The sequence below is a fragment of the Neodiprion pinetum genome, chromosome 2 (assembly GCF_021155775.2).
Source record: "Neodiprion pinetum isolate iyNeoPine1 chromosome 2, iyNeoPine1.2, whole genome shotgun sequence".
Classification (NCBI taxonomy): Eukaryota; Metazoa; Arthropoda; class Insecta; order Hymenoptera; family Diprionidae; genus Neodiprion; species Neodiprion pinetum.
The window spans coordinates 13,136,641-13,160,460 of record NC_060233.1 but is presented as its reverse complement, the minus strand read 5'-3'; the positions used below and the strand labels follow the sequence as shown (position 1 = coordinate 13,160,460).

The 23,820-nt window shown below is 37.8% G+C and overlaps 1 protein-coding gene across 5 annotated transcripts in view; it reads left to right on the top strand.

Annotated features, from left to right (window-relative positions):
- GckIII (Germinal centre kinase III) overlaps positions 1-22,489 on the top strand; it is a 42,736-nt gene extending 20,247 nt beyond the window's left edge. For 2 of the 5 annotated variants that reach the window (XM_046614303.2, XM_046614302.2), the window contains exons 2-10: positions 8,969-9,193; positions 14,967-15,132; positions 15,696-15,853; positions 16,716-16,901; positions 17,561-17,706; positions 17,806-18,088; positions 18,325-18,678; positions 19,275-19,507; positions 19,632-22,489. In XM_046614303.2, coding sequence (XP_046470259.1) covers positions 8,969-9,193; positions 14,967-15,132; positions 15,696-15,853; positions 16,716-16,901; positions 17,561-17,706; positions 17,806-18,088; positions 18,325-18,678; positions 19,275-19,507; positions 19,632-19,641 — 1,761 coding nt within the window. In that variant the 3' untranslated portion in view covers positions 19,642-22,489. Of the gene's footprint in view, positions 1-2,490; positions 3,882-8,968; positions 9,194-14,966; positions 15,133-15,695; positions 15,854-16,715; positions 16,902-17,560; positions 17,707-17,805; positions 18,089-18,324; positions 18,679-19,274; positions 19,508-19,631 lie in introns of those variants that run through there. The other 3 variants (XM_046614301.2, XM_046614298.2, XM_046614299.2) reach the window with 3 other exon arrangements.
- Positions 22,490-23,820: the final 1,331 nt, after the last annotated feature.

The following is a 23,820-nucleotide window of genomic DNA, read 5'->3' as shown; positions in this document are numbered from 1 at the left end:
CGAAAAAGATTTCGGAGCGGAACATGTGTGATTTGTATATGAATTGTAACGACATACACATTAGATGTAAATTCGTGACATGAGATGAAAATTTTCTCACTATTAGAAAATGAGAATAAAAAAAAATACATTAATTAGAATTTGCAATCATTCAAAAAATCAGTCAAAAAAGGTCGATTATAATTCATTTGCGTCTGTTCCAAATTTCTAAATTAAACTGGGATCTAAGTAAGATATAGATAAGATCTTGTATCGTAGCTAGGATGTATTCTAATTTGGGTGCAATTGGAATTGGCGAGACCTGAATAACCCGATCATTGCCAATTGAATTTAAACGACGTATATTTAGTTGGATATTATATGAATGTACTTGCCGCTAACTCACTGAATGCTCAATATCTGCTCTTATTATCGAAGTTGTCCGTTTGCAGTTTGTTATATCAATGAAAGACGTTATATTTTGCTACGAACCTCGCGGAGACCTTTGTTCAAGAAAATTATCGTCCTTATACTTGAACGACGAATATTTTATTTTATAGTATTTTAAATTGTTTTTTATAAGAATAATACCGTCACGCGATTTGAATTTTCGAAGTGTTGAAATTTCAAATCATTTTCATAAAATTCAATAGTTTCATAATAAATAAATGATACTCTTTGTCCGCTTATCGGAATCTCATTTCAAATATCAAGACACCTCCTACTGTCTTGGTTAGTATTTAATGTTATAACACGTGCATTGTAGGGAAGTATTCAGTGCGTGAGAAAATAGGCTTTATTCGTTCTCTTGTATGCATACGTGAATAGATTACACGCGACTTAGACCAGGTTTTTCGGTTAGGAGAGATTATGCATGCAAGGTAATTTCGCTGCTGGTGCTGCCATCGCGTTTCAATAGCGCATGTAGAGCAGAAACAAGTGTATTATATATCCAACTTCGTATTACAACCTATGAATGAGGGAAGCATGTCCATTCTCTTTCTCTGCATCGCGATATAATTATTCCCATTATAACTTAAATATTTGACAAAATGTCTTGTCGTTAAATTATTTCACAATTTTACCGACAGATTTAGCAATTCGTATTTTACACTTTCGAGGCACGAAATATCTTAAACCTTTGGGAAATGACATGGTTTACGTATACATCCGTGGCATTGTTAAAAAAAAGTTGGAAATCTCGAGGGATCGACTATTACTTGCAGATGATTCTCACTCGTTTCGGCGTTATGGCGCGATACTTTACAGTCGAGTCTCATATTTCTTACGTATCTTCATCAATTTTCTCAACTTTTCTAAGCCAGCCGACAAACGCGACGACAAAATCGATGATGTTCGAAAGTTTGAAGCAATTTCGTCGGTCGGGAGAAGAGAAGATTGTGAAATACGATTTGCTAACTTTGTCGATAAAACAGCAAGGCCTGACATCCCCTTAATGTGATCGGCATCCGATGATTGCGAACTAAAAGTGTACATATAACTATATACTCGTGTTTTATACACGTTTCTCGTGGCATATTGCAGCAGCGGCAGTGGCAGCGGCGCTTTCACTAACCCAACGAACGGAGACAGAAAACTCGCTGCGACGAAATACGAAATACTTAGTCCTTACGTAAACGTATTCGTGAACAACGCGCGCGCTCGAAATTCGTTTTTTTTTTTATTATTGGAATGCAATAAGTACATGAAAATCACAAGTGCTAATATACGTACGTACATAAATAAATAGTAATAACAATTTTTGCGGATACATACAATTTTTTATTCCTAGCTTGCAGTCATGCATAATACATTTTTTTTAAGCTTTGATAAATTCTTACAATCATTATAATTTATACGTTTACATTCTGATACTACAACGATACTCGTATTATACAGTAACAATAATTTAATATAACTATAACTTGACAAGGAAAATAAAAATTTCAGACGTTCGCATATAATAACCGTAATGCATATTGGTATCCGGTTATATACTATACGCGTCACAATTACTAATTAACTGAACTGTTAACTACCGTCGTGCCTAGATTTGGCCCTCATGATCCTCTGCATGCCTGACTGTCGACGTTGTGCGTTTTACGTGACTCGAATTCACCGCATTCAGAAACCTTTGACGAATTTATAATGACAGAAAGAGCGGCTTCAACACCGTCTTGCGTTTGTAAAGTTCGATAAGCTCGCAATAAAAAATATCTCACCTTACAATTCATTGTCTTTGTTCGTTATCGCTGTTGCTATTTTTTTTCTGATGATAACTATACATACAATTCTATCCATTTCTGGGTTTTTACCGAATTTTTCCTTACGGGTAATTCTCATTATAATTTGACCGTGATTCACATCTTTTAGTCAAGTCTCGAATCTTCTTTTTTCGCCATTATTGCAAATGATTTTTATTTTTATTCCCGTTCATATGAGCGACGACGACGATAATCTTTATTATGGATATCGTACTCGTGATCTTTGAAATGATGATTTATTGTTTTATACGCCTTTAGCTCCTCGACCCTCGCAGTTTTTTTATTTTTTCTTCTAACTTTCTGATTAATCGCGAAATCAATCAAACATGTGTCACCTTTAATAACAAGCACATCGCATCCGGTTGACTGACAACGTCGTCATCTCGAGGGGCTTTACGATTAGTCTGTGCAGTTGTTAACACGATAAAAGAAAAAGTTATTAAGTAATCTACCGCGCTTATCGAAATTTATTATTATACCTACTTCTGTTTTATTTTTATTCCTATAGTTATATTACACGATTATTGAAGCGCTTTTCGATTCCGAGAACCTATTTTTCATTCGGGAACAAAACATTAGGCGAGACTAATCGCTTCTGTCGGGTAAAAAGCGATCCGTTATCGAACAGCATGGAGACGCCAATAGAGTCAAAACTGTTATGGCAAACAACTTTGTCGAAAACCGTGCTACAGTGAAATCACCTCTGCAGGTTGTGTACAATCTATTTTGTTGCTGATTTGATGTTATTCTTGCCGCACTATAATCGATCGATCCATATGTAACACATGGGGATAAATTAATCACAAATACAAGTTATGTAGGGTACGGTATGCGATTTAAATTAGTACGTTATATCTGACGTAGCCTAATTATCGACTTAATCACTAGTTAAACAATCTTATCGTAGTAAAAACAACGCTTATACTGAATTATCAGGTCTCGAATCAGTAGTTTTAATAATTTGAGAAGATAAGCGTGTAATAAGAAACTCGATTATACAACGTTTCAGGACACAATATCTGTAATTCGTCGATAATTTAATCACACAAAAATTGAAAATTACATAAATCACATGGTGTAGGAAAAATACTACGAAAAAATTCTAGTGCCATTACACAGAAGTATGTTTCCAAAGTGTGGCGTTCAGTGATCAAATATATAATCGAAATGGCAATGGGGTTCATCGGTACAACAGTTCCTGCGTTATTGCAATGAACATTGGATGACTAAATATCAACGGTCAAGTCAAAAGCGATGCAGCGTTCACCGTGGTTTTAATCATTAGTGAAAACTCAACACCAAGTCAGAATCAGCATAGAAATAGAAAGGAGAAGAAATATGCGGAACGGTACGCAGCCTCAGCAAACGGCCGTAATGGCACCGCCACATCTGAACGGATCTGCACAGTTTATAACCGGTGGCTACGTCGGCTACCATCCGAGGCAGGCCTGGGGCGGACCGTATCACCCAGCGCAGAATAGAAACGGAGTAAGACCCGTTTCTCATCCCCCGCCGCCACCCGCCAGGAGGAAAAACACCCTGGGGATTCCCCATGCGGGAAATCATAAGAATCTGAACGGACGATTGCCGGCAGCAACGAACTCGAGAAATCGCGTCAACAGGAATAGCGGCCCCTCGGTGAGTCTCATCCGTGTAAGCAGCTTCCGTTTTAAAGATCGTCATCAACCTCGTTGCATATTTGCGGTGAGGAATGGTCTGGTCGTATTTTTTCAACGGACCTTTCGTTGCAGCGTTCGTTTTTTGCGGAAAAAATAGATTATGACGATATGGAGATCTGTTACCGAGAGGTGATTATAGTCAAGTATCGAGCGAACAACTAACAAGGAACATCGGTTTGGTATCCTTCTTCGATTTCGTTGCTGATCATGTGTGTTGCAGAACATTGAAAAGTAAATGTCACGTATTTTTTTTTTTTATCGGCGGACAAACGGTTTAAATGCGTGCAAAACGACTTTCAATGATGGGCATCCAATGGGGTGGTTTCGAAGTTTAGGATAGAAGAGCGTGATGTATTTGAATGAAACCAACGCGGAAATGTTTCATTCGTCGATAGGAATAATTCAGCGTTGGCTTCATTCCAATACGTCGAGTGAATCAAGAAATCAAATTTTTTGGTGCTCATCTTCGAGGGTCGTTTAAAATCCTTTAACTCGCTTTTCCGCTAAAAAAAAAACTTGGCTGTTAGTTTTCAATGTTCTATAACGTACATAAGCTGCAACGAATTCTAAGAGAGACACCAAACTAGTGTTCCTTGCAAGTTCAAAACTTCACGAAGTCAAAACATTGTAATTGTATTCAAATTACTTACAATGACTTTATATAGTCAGATATAAATTCAGCTCACATAAATTCAAACGATTCCAAGTGACTCCGTGAAGAAGACTTTAACTAAAGTTAACTGTCTTCAACTGACTTCATAAAGTTGAGATTCAAGTTACTAGTTGTGAATTCAAATAACTTCATGAGAATTCACGTGACCTTGGGTAATTTCATAAAGATGAAAATAGTTCAATTCAATTCCAAGAAATTACTTAAAATGATTTCAAGCTACTTCAGATGAATCGACGCGGCGTTTTGTCTAACAATAAGTGTAAATCTAACTTCAAGATATAGTAAAGTTCGGGTGAAATTGAAATGCAATAACTCTGCGGTAGCCATTAAGTGATATTCTATTTATTTCTGATTGTCTACGATTTCGTTATCTCTTATGGGATTATTCACTCACTGTCAAATGATTTGCACAAAGTTGAGGGTTCGTCACTTACCACGTCATAAATCGCACTGTTGCAACGGAACATTATGTGCTATTGGTAGATACCGTGATAGTAGGCACCGTGTGTCAATTAAAAGTTTTAATTGATATCACATTAGCAACTATGTTCGACGCTAGTTACCTTTGTACACAATGTTACTCCTCGCAGCCAGGCTCCAACCGTGTCTGGTATACTTAATCAGATTGTCTCGCACGCGTCATATTAGATTACCACCGCTCGATGTTATGCGCCACCTAACAAATAATCGTTAACGTGACTTCTTCCTTCCTTCCTTGCTTCCTTCCTTTCTTCCTCCTTTCAACCTTGTCTACGAAACTGGCAGTACAGCCATCCTGATTATGTCTGTCAAGTGTTTGACATCGGGCTTGATAGGACTTTGCATGGCTGGCAACTGGAACGCTTGCGGCATGAAAGTGAACAGATACAAGGTGACAATGACCTGCTAGCCGCTCCGCAAGCTATCGAATGTCAATCTACAGATGCAAAAACTTGTCTTTTCCTGCTGAAGGTTGAAAGTACTGAAAGCCAGCTATGCCTCCTCTACAGCTCGGCGCCCGCGTCCGCACAAAGGCCAGATACTCTGAAACTGGACACCTTTTGATGCTTGGAAAAAGAAGATTCTCAACCGCATTCGTGTTCACGCGGTTTATATTCCATCAGAGACGACCAACGTCTCTCCGCCACGAGTCTTTTATAGTAATATTTTTCGTTATAAAACATTGACAACTAAGAACAACTATTACTCACTTATTAGCAAATTAGGCTTAATACTCTGAATCTCCGGTAACATTTTTGAATACGAAAAGGTGGAACCAATACCTTGAAGAGTATGCAAAGAAACCTCTTTATTGACTTTACGGCGATTAGAATCATAGTGAATTCATGGTTGTAATCCGAAGAAATGTGTTTGATTTTAAACCGTACACTGTTATTGTATAAACTTTACTGTGTGTGTAACCACGTTTGCCTACCTAATCAGCATCGTGATCGTCATCATCCATACACAGTACGCGTTATTAAACGTAGAGTAAACATTAACCAGAATTTCCCTACTGATCTTATCGTGAATGTGCAGTAGGTGTTAACCTGTGTTCGCACGTCACGGAAACGCTCAGTGCACGCACCTGGTAACGCACAAACCTCTAGAGAGATTGAGCTCAAATGTCTGCTTACTGTTTTCGAAGGTACTAACAGCGTATAGAGATATCAGAATCAGTTTTATCCACTCTTTGCGGTGCGTGGGGGAGATCCGGATTCCGCGTACTAGGATACTGTGGCAAAGCGGACTGCTTCAGGTACACATTGTCCAGTGACTCACGAATTCTTCCCGATTGTGAGACTCGGTTATCTTACTCCTCCAGCGTGCGTCATGACTTGTGGTTGTGAAGCGACGAGGTAGAGTGGAGATCACGTAAGGTCACAACGGCGAATTCTGCGCGAGGTCGCCGCTCGCACTTCCATTACATTCTCTAGAGGAGTTAACGACTTGTGTGGGTTGGTTGTGACTATCGATCGAAGAACCTGCTCACTATTACTTCTCCCCACTATATCTTGGCACAATCTTTATTTACTTATAATTTCGTTGTACACACACGTGCAGAATGGCCAATTTTGTTGACACTACTGATTAATCCAAGAATTATACCATGGCTAACATTTATATGTATATGTGTAGATGTTCTGGTCGTAGGAGCGATGTAAGGCTCCATATTTCTATCGTTATTTTTTACACCTCTGCTGTAATGCAATTAATACTCCAACGCTTCCTTCCTGCTGTTGAAACTTTCTCCGAATAAATTAGAGAAATGATGCTGCCTTCCTTTTTTTTTTTTTTTTTTGATTTTACGTGGTTACGACTTCTCGAACGAATCAGAACGGTTATTGTTGCGTAATCTGAATCACGACGATGATGATGATCCATAACTAAACGAGTTTCCGCTCGATTTCTCATCCGATTTTACATCCGTCGATTGTATTCTATTCGTAGTAAACACTAGACTTTTCTATGTTCAGGTTAGGCGTCGATGTTTTCTCTCGATTCTCTTACACTGCGGTAAAAAAAAGTGCAACCGCGTCAATGTGGAAACTTGATTTCCACCCATATTAGGCGCCAATGGAAAGTATAATACCTTTGTCGGAGGATTAACCATATTAGAATCGAGCGTATACTTAACTTTATGACTTTATGACATGGTGAATACTTCGTAAGACTTCGACTGAGATTAAAATACTTTCAAATATTTCAAGCGACTTCACGAAGTTAAGACCTTACGTGAACTTCTCTGACTTCAAGTGATTTCAGAACTACTTCATATATGGAATTTATATGATTACAAATTATTCCTCGAAGTTGAAAATACTGCTAAATTTTCCGAATGACTTCCAGTGACTCGGTGCTACTTCAAGTGAATTCTATTAATGTTTTCCTGCAGTCTGAGTACATGATACAGTATATTACAGGGTTCGTACGTACAGGAAAAATCTGGAAACCCGAAAAAACTGGGGGAATTTCTTATAGCAGGTAAAAGGCAGGGAATTTAGAAAGTAAGACTGGCATTTTGAGTCTGTCGAAGAAATAAACTCGTCCTTATACAAAGTACTATCGATCTTGAGAAAAAAAAATTGCACTATAAATTTTGTTTCAGTGCTCCAATTCACACATTCTGTGCATATTACTTTATTAAATATCTAACCTTCTTTCTTTTTTTTCGTATGGAAAATCGTAGGCTGTTGTTTGTAAATTGATAGCTGGACAGTAAGATATTTACTAGGTAATATTGGAGGTATTAGTATTAATGAGTAAAAATATTTGGTCATTAATCAGAATCCTATTTTTTGAGAGTTTACTGGAAAAATCAGGGAATTTCAAATTTTAAAATGCGTATGAACCTTGATATAGTAGCACAATTTTATACAATGAAAAAACGTTGAAAATTTATTGAGAGTACATCGAACTCACGGTGTATAATATTTGACGAAAACGAAAAAGCTGTAAATATACTTATATAAGACAAAGTATGCCGGTAAACCGTGAACTACCATTATCCGTCCTTTTTTCTATTTCTCTAGTTTCGTTGAGATTATGCGACCCCCGGAAGTCTCGACGCACATTATAATTAGCCTAGTGTCAACGTCAGACGCTCTTGGGAGAAACCTTGAGAGCTTTAGAGACACTTTGCCAAAAGATAATTCTTGTCCTACTGACAATGAAAGGGAGGGGCAACGCGAAACCATACTAACAATGCCGCCATATCACGTACGTCTCATCAACGTTGAGACTGTGTCCTCAAGCTGCTCCTTCTTCGTCACAAAGCTACGAGAACACGCTACTTCACTTCAGCCATTGAAAACTTTGTCATATAGTTTGTACTAAAGAAGTGAAACAAAAATTGAAAGGAATTTTTGCGTGTAATTCCTCGCATTGCGGTTGAAAGACGAAAGCTATCTGTCATCAAATTTGAAGTTCGGCTAAGTTGAATTCGTTAATTGAGCGAGGAAACCGATATTGAGCGGGTAAAGTTACTGTGACTTTAGAACTTCGCCAAACTTTCTGTCATCCCGGCTTGAATTTTGAAATTAAGAGTGTAGAGTAACCACCTTGGAGATGAAAAAGTTTGCTCTTTTGAATAAACACGCCTTTTGGACTTCATGGCTCGATCCACGTACTTTATAGCGCTTTCAGCTAATTACAAACTTCCTTTACTTATACTTCATTAGTACTAGTGTAAAGTCTAGCTAGGTCCTTCCATGTTTACAAATCGTGTAAACTTTGAGGGATCCTCTAGACGATTAGTGCATACATTGTATCTTGTAATAAATTCACAAGGGATGATATATGATATAACTGAGCATATAACTTGACGAATGTTTAACTTCGTCTTCCCTTGAAGTTTTGCATGATCTAAAGGAGGGATATTTGAATTGTTGCAGAAGGTGGATCCGGAGCTGATATTCACGAAACAGGAACGAATCGGCAAAGGAAGTTTCGGCGAGGTGTTTAAGGGCATCGACAATAGAACACAGCAAGTGGTAGCGATCAAGATAATTGATCTCGAGGAAGCGGAAGATGAAATCGAGGACATACAGCAGGAGATCATGGTATTGTCGCAATGCGACAGTCCATTCGTCACGAAATACTTCGGCTCGTACCTCAAGGTAAGCTGAGACAAACGCCGCATATTCTGACTTATGAGAAAACTTTTTGACCATGCGTTTCCCGGCGTTCGGTTGCTGGTATTTGCCAAATTCTCTTCATCCATCATTGACAATGACCTTCTGTTCAACACAATCGAGTCTAATTTTCCATGTAAGCCAAGCGTTCCAGGTCCGCTTAGCGCCACAAGGAAGTTATGTGGGTGAAATACCGTCAGGTCTCTGAACGCTCCCTCATTTCGTTATACCACGAGTCGTGCATTCGGGATTTGATTGCCGTTCGAGAACTATGTATGTGTAATGCTCATTGCTTTATATGTACGAATTCCAATCGGAATCGAATGATTTGTATAGAGATGCGTTGGGAATCGATATTCACACAATCGGTGAGCTCATCTACTACCCTAAGCTTAGAAAATTTCGCGTCGTGTCCCATAGTTTTGGTTCAAGAATGGGATTTCTAGAAATAAAGACAGAAAAAAAGCAAACATGATATTCTGGTTTAAAATTTTGCTCTGAATCTACTCGAAGTAGATGCTTCGACCGAATACCCTACAAACATTAACCCCATATGATCGTTTGGGAGCACCCTGTGCAATGTGCATGCGTAGGTATGACTGATCCTGACAAGTGTCACGACGCCCAAGCGGTTACGCAAGATTTCCGCCTCGCCCTCGGTGCTTCCTGTCTATACCAGCGTCACTTCCGTATCCGGTTGGTAGGTGGGTACTCGACTATTATATTCTATGCATACATTGAAAAGATAGCGAAACGAGATATCATCAACTTGCTTTTGTTGCCCCGGGTTTCAGACACAAAATACAATTAGGCTACCCGCACAGGAAACCAAAGGCGACAAGCTTATCTTGTGATAGTAAAAACTAACTCCGTGTACATAGTGTAAGAACTTTGCGTCTTTCGTGCTCGCTTATAATAATCGACCAGGAAGTAAGAGATACTTCCTATAATCGACAAACAAACTTTGGCGTGAAAGAAAATGAAACAAAAGAAGAACAGTACAGTCGGTAAAAAAGAACAATAGCATTTGTAACGGACTATGCCACTAAATTATATAAAATAAAATAACGCATAAACTGAAACAAAAGATAGAGTTTAAAATATAATCAAATATTCGGTATATTCATTTAATTATTTTTTTTTTTTTTTGTACCAAGTCTTAAATTTATAAATAAGAAATCTCAAAGTAGAACGAAATAATTTTAATCGTATATCGTGTACTAATATATATTTCAATAAAATCTTATTTTTTACATTCACAGGTATTCTTAACATTACAATTTCGACAAAGACATGGATATTGCCATCCAAAATTTCTTCATCACATTATCACTTTCTTTACATCTCGTTTATTATTTCGTTATTTAATTTTACTTGCGGCGAAGATGGTGTTATTTCGTCCAAGTAATACATGTCATCAACGGTGATGAATATTCTAATTATTAATCTTTACTGTGAGATTGATATTTAAGTGTGCTTCATTGGATTTGAATCGAAGCTCTGTGACTATAACTGAACTGGTTTGTAAGAAAGATAATGAGCGAGTGAGTTTACGAAGAAAACGCTAATCCTTCTTCGTGTTTAGTTTTGATTTCGTCATTTGAGATATACGACGTTGTTCAATATATTATTGATTTCAAGTATTTGCGCTATATATGAATGTCATGTATTATCGCCTTAAGCGGGAGGTTAATGATCCTCAATTCTGAATCACAGAAAGATTATCGACGAACGAATTGAGGATTATTTCAGCTTATCGAGTTGAACGACTAAGATTATATTTCCTAGTATAACATCATTGACTATTCTACTGAAGCTGAAGGGCCTGTGGATGAAAATTGTGAGGCTGCATGCTAAAAGCTAGTCAAGCTAACGGAAAACGCGGTGCAGGTAACCGAATACGTTGTTGAAATAAACTTGCGGTTGCGCAATGAGTAAGACTAGACGTTGGAAAGCCTTGGGAACGACACTTTCGCCCCTCCATGAAGTGAGCATTGCATACTAGCAGCGCACAGCGCTGGGTATAACAGTTCAAACTGTACTTTTAGACAATGCCATGATTTACTTGACGTACTCAACCGTGCAGGAAGTAAGAACTTGTTCAACCTCTGGGCAAATTATTGTAACTTTTCGAACACCTCCAGAGGAGTGTGGCTCGCTTTCTCGAGGTAGCTCATTGTCAGTATTTGAAATAACTCGGTTATTGGGTGATTAATTGTTACCACAAAGTTTATTTTTTCCTTCTTATAGTCAGCATTCCCAAAGCATGCCTACGCAATTTTCAAATTCATTCTGTTCTGAACAAATCGTCTTTCCGGATAAAGAAGATTTCTGTAATTTCCTTGTTTAATCGCCCAGCGCCGTCTGTACGAGTAAACTCAAAGTACCAGCAGGGAAGTGATAACAGGAATTACAGCAAAAGCGTTACGTGATTCAGTCTCTTGATCCAACGAAACCCCGCTGAAACATACTATATCATATTAGCTTAATAATTCGTTGAAATGTTGAAAAACACCTTGCCTGCATAAGTCGACTTCGAACAAAGGAGAAACTTGAGACATTCACCGGTAACAATGAACAAAAATCACAGCGACAGCGTAGTTGACCTATAATAAATTTCTACATTTGAAATTCGTCGCGACGAGACACATTTTTGACTTGTGTGTGAAGCTTGTTGGTATGTGCACACATATGCTGTATGTGGCTATTAATGTGAAATTAAATTCACTTAGCCATTTATTTTTGAACAGCGGGCCGTTCATTTTGGCGATATGAACTACGCATATCATATTTATAGCGAGAAAAATTTGCTAGAGGAGAGTACAATTTCGAAATTTTTAGGTGAGTTGAAAAATTAACGACGGAGCCAGGAATCGAACCTGGTATCTAGAGATGCTTTGCCGGAGACTTACTCCACTAGACCACCTAGCCGCCCTGACTACACTGTCATTATAATAAATTTCGATAAGCACTGACGCAAGTAATTGCTCGATAAGCATCGTAACAAATGGTATAGTCTTCTTATCGATGAAGTGAGAAAACCGGTCGTCTACAATTGACTAGAGTTGACATGAGACAAAGAAACGACAACTTGCGATATTATGAAACAACTTTAAAGTGTTGTAGGTATGTTTCTCTCTTGAGATCAGATGTTGTAAGAGCGTAGCCTCAATGCATAGCGGAATGCAATGGTCGTTATTACGGTAGCGAGTCAAATTTTTTTATGAATCCTCCAGGGGATTCAGTATTGCACCTTCATTGGAGTCTTCAGGAAAACTAGAATCTCCTGACGATGTGAGTTCTATGACGACCATTTCTTCTGGGTTTGAACAGACTGTACACTGTATAAATTCGTTGGTGATAATGAACCGAAAGCTTTCGCTGTAAGAAAGATCCATATAGCAGATTACAGTTATTATAGGTCATTGTATGACCTTCGTGGCAAGATTAATAACACAGCGATGCCTCTCCAGGCTCTCTACACACCACACAGTATTTTCGAGGTCAGTTTTGGTGGCTTCCCTCAGTATCTCGTGTCAACGCACTTCCATGTCCCCATGTCAAAGGTATCGTAAAAGATGCTGGTTCATCGTCTTGCTCCGATAGAAATCAGTTCCATTCATTGTCCATTTTTCACCCTTAACTGGTCATAGACTAATGTAAAGAGGTGTTGGCAAATCGTTTTTCGACAAATTCATATTCAATTGCACCATCAGCTTCGCCGGCTGCTGATGACGCATTTTCTAACTTCCAGTCACTGCGAAAGACGCCCTTTCACCTTGGTGGTTTTTCCCTTTTTTCCTCACTTATTAAGAATATTGAATACAAGAATAAATGAACTTCCCGAAAACGAAGATATCACATAGCTGGATGCACACCGTGCAAAAATCAGTTTCTCGGCCTCTCCGCAGAATTTCCGCCTTCTTTCGTCTGACTGGAGAGGAAGAACTTGCCCTGGCAGTTCCATTTTAAATTTGCACGAACAAGAAGCACCGCAATCTTCTCCTCCCTGACAATTTTCAATACTTCTACCACCACGCAGCCTTTTTCTCCATTCACCACGCTCGCATTTTCCACCTCGTTTAATACCATGCCTCGAGGCACCTTGATCGTGTTCAAGTTTAACCACCCCAACGCTCTGTTCTCACACATACTTGCATGTTGTCACTAGTTAGGATGTAGTGTAAGAGATTTTATTCAATAATTTTCAGTTCTTTGATCATTAATAACATCAACAACAATGCCACAACAAAGCAACACAGTAAATATGTCCATACATATTTGTATTTTTGACTAGCTGCATCCAGCAGACAGAGAAAAAGGAATATACGAAACTTGTCAAGTGAGTTTGTCGAGGTGATCGAACGAACTTTGGGGGTGAACTCGAATGTCACTACCAAGAACTAATCTCGAATTCGTTTCGGGTCGTTCCCCGTGAGCGGCATTCATTCGAGTTGACGGAAGGAAGGGTGCGGAAAAGTTTCCCCCAACTCCTCCCAAGTGACGGCGCAGTCACTTTTGCAAAGAAACCCTCGGCGATAATCAGTCGAGACATCCATCCCGTTCATCGCAATTTCCTAAAACGTTTGCATTGCTGCCAGGATCACCAATGACCGTGAAACCTCTGTCAGACGAGGAATTAAACCGCCATTGATCTCGATGCGAGAATATATACAAATTTAACTTTTAAAAGGATTATAATCTGAAGTACATTATGCGTGCAAGTATCATGGGGAAATATATATTCCGACTTCCTTTGGAAATATTCATCCAGCGCTTAAGAACTCCATCATCGTCTATCACTCACGACTTTCTGACTCCATACTGTGTTGAAATCCCCACTCTCCGCTCTTTTTTCTGTGCCTCATCCACATGCAAATATCTCCAGATATTCGAAGTCGGCAGCTTTTGTTGATGGTGAAAAAAGATTCGTTCAACCGTACAGCAATTATTGACGAATGCTTCCCCGTTGTAGTTAATGCTTTTTTCGCAAATGTGGGAAACAAGCACCGAGTCTCAGTTTTCGCTCGGTTTTATTATCTCTCATTATCCGAGTAGAATTGACTTCAAACACGGTGCTTAGAAATTTGCGAAAATTACAGATGATGTTGATATAATACAAAACTCGATATAAAGCTTTCGACAAAATCGAACTCAAAGATGAACTGTTACGTGTAGTATTTTTAATTTCGAAAAAAATTTATTGAGAAGGTCAGAGATGAACAAAAAAATTGTCTAAACTGTGGAGCAGGGATAATTCGTTTGTACTACTTGGAAATGATTGATAAAAATGTAAGCAATGGTGTCAATGGAGTACTCCACCGAGGCAGAAAGAGCTCCTGATTCATCAAAATTATCTTCAAAGCCAGCAACGTTGTGAGTTTCTAGTGACCATTGAACTGGCTAGCTGAACGACCAGCTCGATTCTGCTCTAAATGTGGAGTGGTAATGCAAATGACCAAGCCCTTTCGGAGATCCTGTAATAGCATTTGACCGACGGTCAGAAAGCGTACAAGTATAACCGTGACCCAATAAATGGTACGGCCTAAGTAATTGGCCCGGCCATCTCGCGTTTCACTTGGTCACCTGTTATGGGTTTTCGGCTGTTTACATCTACACATCGATTATACGAGTATAGGCCATCTGACGCACCCTTCCAGGCTGAAGAGGTGTTTTTATCACCTCTTGCTGCTTTTCTTTTACCCTCATTGATCCAAACATTGCGCTTATTCTTATTTAATCAATTTTATTCTTCCAGGGCACGAAGCTATGGATCATCATGGAGTATCTGGGCGGGGGGTCAGCCCTGGACTTGATGAAGGCGGGCAGCTTCGAGGAAATGCATATCGCTGTTATACTCCGCGAAGTCCTAAGAGGTCTCGACTACCTTCACAGCGAACGAAAGCTTCATCGCGATATCAAAGGTTTGCTATAGCCAATCATCTATCCACAGTTCTTTTTTATTCTAATGGTAAATTGCAAAGCATCGGTACCAATGAAAATTCATATGAAAGGCAACGTATTTCACCAAGAATATCATATTTGACACATATTCGTTGATTAAAACAGGGCTCTTGATACCCCGGTACTAAAATAATTTACGAAGACGATTTATCTTGACCTTGGAGATTTGTTGATTACTGTTATTCTTGGATATGAAGGTCACAACTCAAAACACTTTTTACCGTGTTAACGTTTCGGCCCTGGTGGGGGCCCTCCTCAGAACAATTTTATTTAAATACCTGTCACGAACAAAATAATTTACTACCAGTGTCGTTAACGGCATCAGTCTACACACGAAACGAATGTTCTCATGGATTATGGGAATCGAGGAGATTGCTTGGCCAGCCGCTCTTCTCGTTTATGTGTGAATGATTTTTTGACGGCATAAAAATAAAGAAAAATTTACCTCGCGGGCAAGGACGCATAACCGTGTAAAACATTAGGGGATACTTCCCCTTTGAAATACATAGCCGATTATTTCCAGCCGCCAACGTTCTGCTCAGCGAAATGGGAGACGTCAAATTGGCAGACTTTGGGGTTGCTGGACAACTGACAAACACTACCAGCAAGAGAAATACCTTCGTTGGTACGCCTTTTTGGATGGCCCCCGAGGTCATCAAGCAATCCGCCTATGACTCTAAGGTGATTCATACTTCTACCCTTCACTAACGAGCCATTTAACTTTAAATAATTCGTCTCTGCATCGTGCAAGTCTTACGGAATCCATGTACATGAAAATATCAACAATGCCTTTCTCGCATCTTCAGGAGTAACATAGGTTATATCAGTTACCCAAAAATGCTTCAATTAGATTGAAATAATAATCTCAAAATCTCAATAAATACTTAGATTTTTGCTTGTAATTACTAGCAATGACCATCAGATAGCGTTACTTCGCCTATGAAATCAACTAGCAACATATTTGCCAAAAAATTTACAATTCATCACACCCCCAGAAATTTTTATCATGTCGGTATTTCATTAAAAGAAAACAAAAGTATGGGAAATGTATTTGATTTTGTAAATTCAAAATAAACATACTTTTGAATCTAACTAACATACAATTTGAATCCGGGCTTCTTTAATCTTCGCTATCGACTCCGTCAATAGTAATTACAAACAATACTAGCAAAAATTTCGCGTTTTCCGAACTTATCGGTTAGGAAAAAGCCACTGTGTCGATTGTATAGATCATAAGGAGGATGCCTCTCGTTTTTGGAAGGTCGCCAGTTTTCTCTGGTCGGCGTTATCGCAAGGCAATTCAAGGAACGGTCTTGAAGACATGAGTAAAATCTGATGATCAAGTTATGCAATGGCAAGAGGAGAAGCCTTCGTTAGCAGTTTCTGCATGCACAAACACACCAACTATCGAGTGCTTGGAAATGCCTGTACAGTTACACAACTAGTTATCACCCATTCAGCCGAACCAATCGTTGGGCTTGGCCCTGAAATTGGTCTGTGTAAATCGGCGGACACCAAGAATACAACTTTCGTTCTTTCGCAGGCTGACATCTGGTCGCTGGGGATAACCGCCATAGAATTGGCCAAAGGTGAGCCGCCAAACAGCGAGCTGCATCCTATGAGGGTACTTTTCCTCATACCCAAGAACAACCCGCCGCAACTGACCGGGAACTACACGAAACAGTTCAAAGAATTTGTCGAGGCGTGCCTTAACAAGGATCCCGAAAATGTAAGTAGTGATATCAATTCTCCTTTTCGGTGATGATAGTATAATAAAAAAAAAAATTACTAAACTTCCGCGATGGTTACAGTTAGAAACGATTTCTTTGCTTCTGTGATTTCGGCTTGTTTATACTGAGGACACTGTTCGGTTCACTCAAAAGTGCCCACTGATGCATTTTTCGTGTTTTGTACTTAAATTAATCGCCATTTTACGGTATCGTTACCGCTTTACATGCCGAAACTGATTATCATCTCATAGATAATATTTGATATCTATGAATTCAATATGATATTCAGAACATTTTTCCCTGCCCACGCAATTATTAACTTTACTCCAATGCTTAAGCGAGACATTGTTACATTGTTTAGTAACTATTTTCTCTCGACCCATTTGTTTAATTAGAATAATTTAACTTGATGTGACTAAAAGTAAAATAATAATAGTAGTGCAGGATAATATTTTACAATCAGAATTTGCGGATTCATATACTTAACATTGGGTTGAAAGATTGCTTATCTGTATTATTGCGCAGTGTTGTGATATATTTTTTTTTTACATAATATACCGTAATTCTTTGAAAGTGTTTTTTGATTTTCTTATTAGCGTTAGTACTTGAGGTAAAATCGTTCAATATGAAGCGTTCTATCATATATTCCGTTAAACAGAGACCGACGGCAAAGGAGCTGCTCAAGTTTCAATTCATCAAAAAGGCAAAGAAGAATTCCTACTTGATCGATTTGATCGATAGGTATAAGAAGTGGAAGTCGCAACGGAGCGAAGAATCCGAGACCGAAAGCGAGAACTCTGATTCGTAAGTTTACATGCCTTATACATTTATTGTTTAGCAAAATAACGACCGAACTTGAATAAAGAAGAAAATGACGGTGAACATGTTTGATTTTGCATAAAGTGAGGAGTCGAAACAAGACAGCGACATGGACGAGCCTTGGATAATGACTGTGAAAGGGCCGCATGGCGTGAAGGGATCTGTCGTGCCCAAACTGCCGCCAGACGATTCGTTGACTTCTTTGACGCTGACACACACCTCCAATCACAGGTCGTCCAACCATAACCAATCGCCAAAACCTCACGCAAACGGCGCATCCAGATCTCCGCCGAAGGATTCGAATTTGAATCACTACAAAAGCGACTCGAGGGATTCGTCCCGCGAATCACAGCCTAAACCTATTCTGGTAAATCTCGAAGAATTTTCATATCGCACGCGATATTGCAGAGACTTATTGATAATTTTGCAAGGTTCGAAATCTTTTATGCGCGTTGCTCAATATTTCAGCAATGTGACTTTATAAATATTGCAGACATATTGCGTAATACTCCTACAACACAGAAACATCGCGGCAATATTGCACGCTGTGTAGAAAATAATGTCATATGCTAATTGCTGATTAATTTTATATAAATTTTGCAGTCCCGTCCACATGAGGCAGCGCCTCCACCTCCGGTGGACAACCGGAAAGATACGAGTCGAGACTCGATAAAAGACGGCCGAGAATCGAGGGAATCGAGCAGAGAATCGACTCTGAGGGATTCAAGGGATATCAGAGAGTCTCGTGATTCTAGAGAACGAGACAGAGAAAGCAGGGAAAGGGAACGAGACAGGGAAATCGCTCGTGATAAGCGAAGTAGTAAACCAGAAGTTCCGATCGTATCATTAGTCGATCATAGAGGTGGAGATGAGAAACAAAGACCGAAATCAACCCAGGAACTAAAACACCCTCGAAGCGCTACTCTTTTTGGCGTCATACTGCCTCTTCTTTCTGAGGTAAATTGCTTGCTAGAAGTATGGAGGGTAGAGATAAGGAAGATGGACCCCTGCTCAATTCATGGGAACCACTGCGACCGAAATATTAACGCTCGGCAGTTGTAACTTCAGCTACTAGCGGTGCTGATGCTGAAATCTGTAACTTTTTTCAAGTAAGAGTGGGATACGGAGATCTTGCGATGGCTGTAATGTATATTTGCTCCGGCAAATTCGTCCGATGCGCTACCTATCGGAGTTCTAGGTAGATACTATATTTCGGAATTTTGGCATCGCGCGCGACGGCCGAGTCCGTTCTCCTTCTCTCTACCCTCCGTACCTATAAGATACCAAGCTTTTTGAAACATACGAGACGCTACCCGGTGACATAAAATACGAACGCTGCCTGTCATTACCATTATATATAATTTTAAAATCGATTTTGTATCACATGTTTTGCTCGAGATCGACTTAACGTCATAAAATCAAAGTCAGACAGCTTTCATGGCGTTTTCTACGCCCTGGTATTTGTTAAATTTAACGAAAACGATCAGCTGATCGTCCGCCTTAACGCCATTTTATTTTACTTACTAATTTATTATTCCGATTCGATGACTCAGCTGCAACGCAAACACCAATACATGTCGCGAGACAATAACAGTAGCGGCGGCGGCGGCAGCAGCGGTGGGAGGAACGGAGGCGCTCTGGAAGAACTGAGAGGAGCTTTTGAATTAGCAGAGCGAACATCGCCCGGGGTTAGCGAGGCTCTTGTTAGAGAGCTCCTCAAAGCACTGTTACCCGCCAATTATACCGATGCCAGGCTTTCCATGCTCATGGAAAAAGTAACTCTGAGGTAAGATAAATATTAATTCATGTTTTTATCGCTCTAGATGATCAACTTTGTAAATTGCAATAGAATCTTGGCTATTAAAGTCGTAAATTTTGTACCCACATAATTTTATGCCGTCCAATTTCAGAGACACGTAGGGATGCGAGAGAAAAAGGATTGTGATCCAGAAAAAAATTAAATCTTAACATTGTAACTAATTATTTTTAATTATTAATTGTAATAGTTATTGATTTCTACCATTATATATATATACATATATAAAAGATACGTATATATACATATATGTGTATATATATATGATCCATAAATTGTTAATAGTTTTTACCCGATACAGATGGAAAAAATATTTATGTCCCCCAGCTATTGTCATTAATTATTACGATTTATTCACTGGTAGAGATAATAATTAGTATACAGTCTAAGTTGTTCGTAATTGGCATTACAACAAAAAATAAAAATAATAATAGTATTGATTGTAACAATAATAACAATTCAAGCGTTAAAGTAGGCAAAAATATGTAATTTTGCAAAAATTCTGTACTTCAAATCAGAAAAAAAAGTTTAATAACTACAATTCAGTCGCGTTCAAACTGATCCATTCGTATAATTACTACAACAGCTTTTTTAAACTAAAGGGAAGCATTTACTGCAAAAAAAATGGTCAATGAAGCTCGGAAGTATTAAAAAAAATTAAGAAAAAAATTGTTAACGCTTTCAAACTGTTTGTAAATATATTAAAAATTGTTTTTATGAAAAAGGAGATAACGGACTCAATAATATAGAATAACCTGTTAGCATGCAACCTACCTGAATCTTAACTATCAAACTTTTCCCATGTTACTTCTGCATATCCGTACTATAAGCAGAGCCTACAAAAAAAAAAAAAAAAAAATAAGAAGTTAACAACACAAAATAACATTTCATGATTGTAAACCGTATCCATCAAATGTATTCCTGGCTTGAAGATGATTGGGTCTCTGAATCCGTGAATATTTACCCGAAGTATCGACCGTGAAACCATACTTTGGTTGCCAAATGGTTCCTAATTGAATGGTAAACCAGTTCTTCCAAGTGTCTATTTTTTAGTCAAGAAAACAAATACTGAAATTGTCTCTGAACTCTGTTGGCGCAGATTGCTTGAAATTTCTTATCAGAATTTTGTTTGTAACACAGAGAAGCCTACGCGTTTACAGTATCAAGATCTGTTTACATAAAAGAAGGTTGATATTTCTCCGTTACAACAACGTTCTAAACTGCCCACACTTGTACATTTCAAATTCAATGACATTTCCACTTTGAGTTAAATATTTTGACTCTTAATTTGTCTCTAATTTGATGATACGTCAGTTTTATGTTTTAACGCAATAATCGTTGAGGCAGGTAGTTCGGAATTAGTACAAACCAATACTTTGACCAGTTTCAATTTTCACGCCATAAAAATTATTTATATACCATTGCTCAACTGTTGATTGCCACCTGCGTTCAACCGGTATTTAGGAATTAAAAAAAAAAAAGATGATTCTGTGTTATGAATTAGAAAAGAAATCATGGAGCGTATGTGCTTAAAACTGTAATATTATTATAGCGTTGAGTTACCTCAGAAAAAATCTGTTGTCACAAATAAAGTAGGCGAGTAACGCCAGATCGAAAATTTTTAAAATTTGCATTGAAGAGAAAGAAACAACATGATGTGCTCATTTGCTAGTGCTCAATTCCGAAAAAACTTTATCCTGCAGTTTGGTTATGACAGAACATGTTTTAAAACATTCTAATTAGGTACAGAGAGTTATCGGAAACCTATTCTTGCCTCATGTAATCATCCAGTCACAGTGCTAACACAATGCTGCATCCCAGAGAAACGACCGTTAAAATAATACAATTCCTGCGAGTTTGTATTGCTCGCGAATAATTTTCTAATGATAATTGAATATAATTTTGTAGTTTCAGCAGTACAGAACTCAAAATATTTTTATTGAATAATTGAAATCGATAAGAAAAGAAAGGTGTTGGTACATGACTCGGACTATAAAATTAAATATACTAGCTTAAAAGCTAGAGAAGACCCTGTAAATATGTATGTAGCTCTATAAGATAGAATTATTCTTCTAAATAAACCGCGATGAAGCTGTGGAGTAGACTTCAATAGCCCCACCAGGACGCCTGACAATTAATTCTAGGCGACCTCTGACCTCAATTATTATAGTTTTTGAAAATTTATTGCTTGTGAGTCGATAAATTCATACGATTGCAGTTGTGATAATTTAACACCTGTTGGAATTGTGTTTCTGGTCGAATTATGAATAAATAATAACATTTGCCTTCCAAGGGCGGATTTAACAAATGAAATTGGAAAAAAAGAAAATCTACTGGTTACCGTTTTAAGAGATGGACGCCCTTATAATCGATTCAAATTTAACGCTTTGTCAAGAGAACTTAATTTCAACTTAAAAATAAGTCAAAGAGGAATTGATGTACATAACTTTAAAATGAGAAAATATCCTTCGTTCCAATTTCGCAAAATATTTTTTGAGAAAAATTTTCGTTACAAAATTCATTTTTCCATTTCTTGTGCGACTTTTCTTTGCTTGAAATTATTCTCGTTCAAAGTTACGAATAGGCATTGTATATACTTTTTTATAAGTGTATGTTTCTGGAAAATACGAGATTTGTTCGATAACGGAATGAAAAAAACAGTCAATTAACGGAGATAAGAAATTGCTCCATAGAATATTCGAATTTTTTAAACTCATGTCCAACGGGGCTGAGGAAATTTTCCACAGACATCGACGGCAATTTCGATTTATTTGTAAACTAACATGTGTTTTATAATATATAATATATTTAGTCGCAGGATTTGCTATCGACGCTGGTAATGTCAAAGTTTTCATTTATGAGCAGTAGATATTATTGAGCAGATGATGACAGAGAAAAAACGAAAAAAAAAAAAAAATAAGAAACATGTTGCAACACGCTGTACAAACGAAATGCTATAAAATTTTACCTTTAATGTGATTAAAATATTGAACATTAGATGCATCTAATTAATATATATGAATCCCGGAGTTATGCAGTTGTTTATTCCAAATAGTGAGATAAGAAATAATAACTATTAACTAATACGACGATGGAGAAATATGTATTTTAGATCATAACTACTAAGCAAGGGTGAAAATTAAGTTACAGGAGAGATCACACAGATGTAGCTGAACTATTATTATACCCATGTTAATTATGCATTACTCATTATTCATTATACTGTGTTTTTGTGATTAATCAATCTCTTATTGTTTCTCGTTGGGATAGGTTTTTAATTTTTATTTAAATATTATTATATTCTTATACGGTCGCCAGTTGGTAACTTTCTTAATGCTGCCATAGATGTACAGGGTGTTGGTTATGGGTTGAATAGTATGTAATAGGATTCGATGTGAATCAGTACCCCATTAAGAAGTAATTATTTCGTTGGAGTGAGTTTGTTTTTTTTCCCACGATTTTAATAAATAAATACCGAAACACACACACATACACACACAAACACACATTCTCGTAGAATATGAACAAAATATTTATCATTTAATTTATTTCTCACAATAATGAAGAAATTGGAAATATTCAATAATAACAACAGATTCTCATCATCTTCATTTTGACATTGGAATGTAATATAATGCAAACTTGATACCTTGTGAAATCTATTATTCAGATTTACTTTTCTTTTCTTGTTCAAACGCCTTGTAGACACAAATGTCGCCTGTTACAATTTCATGCTGTGTATTTACGGAGCTGTCGCTTAATTGTATGCAAGTTGCCCTGTTCACATGTTCACTGTATTCATAACGAAAACGAAAAAGAACAAACATTTCTACAATATTAATGTGGCGTGGCATTGATATGTGTATTATACCCAGATTGTAATTATCAGATTATAATTATTTTCATTGTAAGAATATCGAGAAAGAGTGTTATATATCAGGGTGAAAAGCGAGATTGATTTTTTACTCGTTTGAAACATGCAGAGAATTTTTCTTTCTTAATAAAGGCGTAGGTTTTGATTTCGTCCTGTACGTCAGTTTTATTTTCGTTGCATTTTAATCGCAAGATAATATAGTTTATTTACATTGTGTTAAAACTATTAGGAGCCAGAAATGAAATTTGTCAATTGGTATTCAGCACTTTTTCTCCCTATCCAAGCTTCTAGCTGTTACTGAAAAATTTTCATCGTTACCGATATGACTAACACTAGTATCGATGTAGAATATATTTTTTGTATTTTACCTCTACCCTGGCTGCATTGGACTGTATTATATTAATTGTAT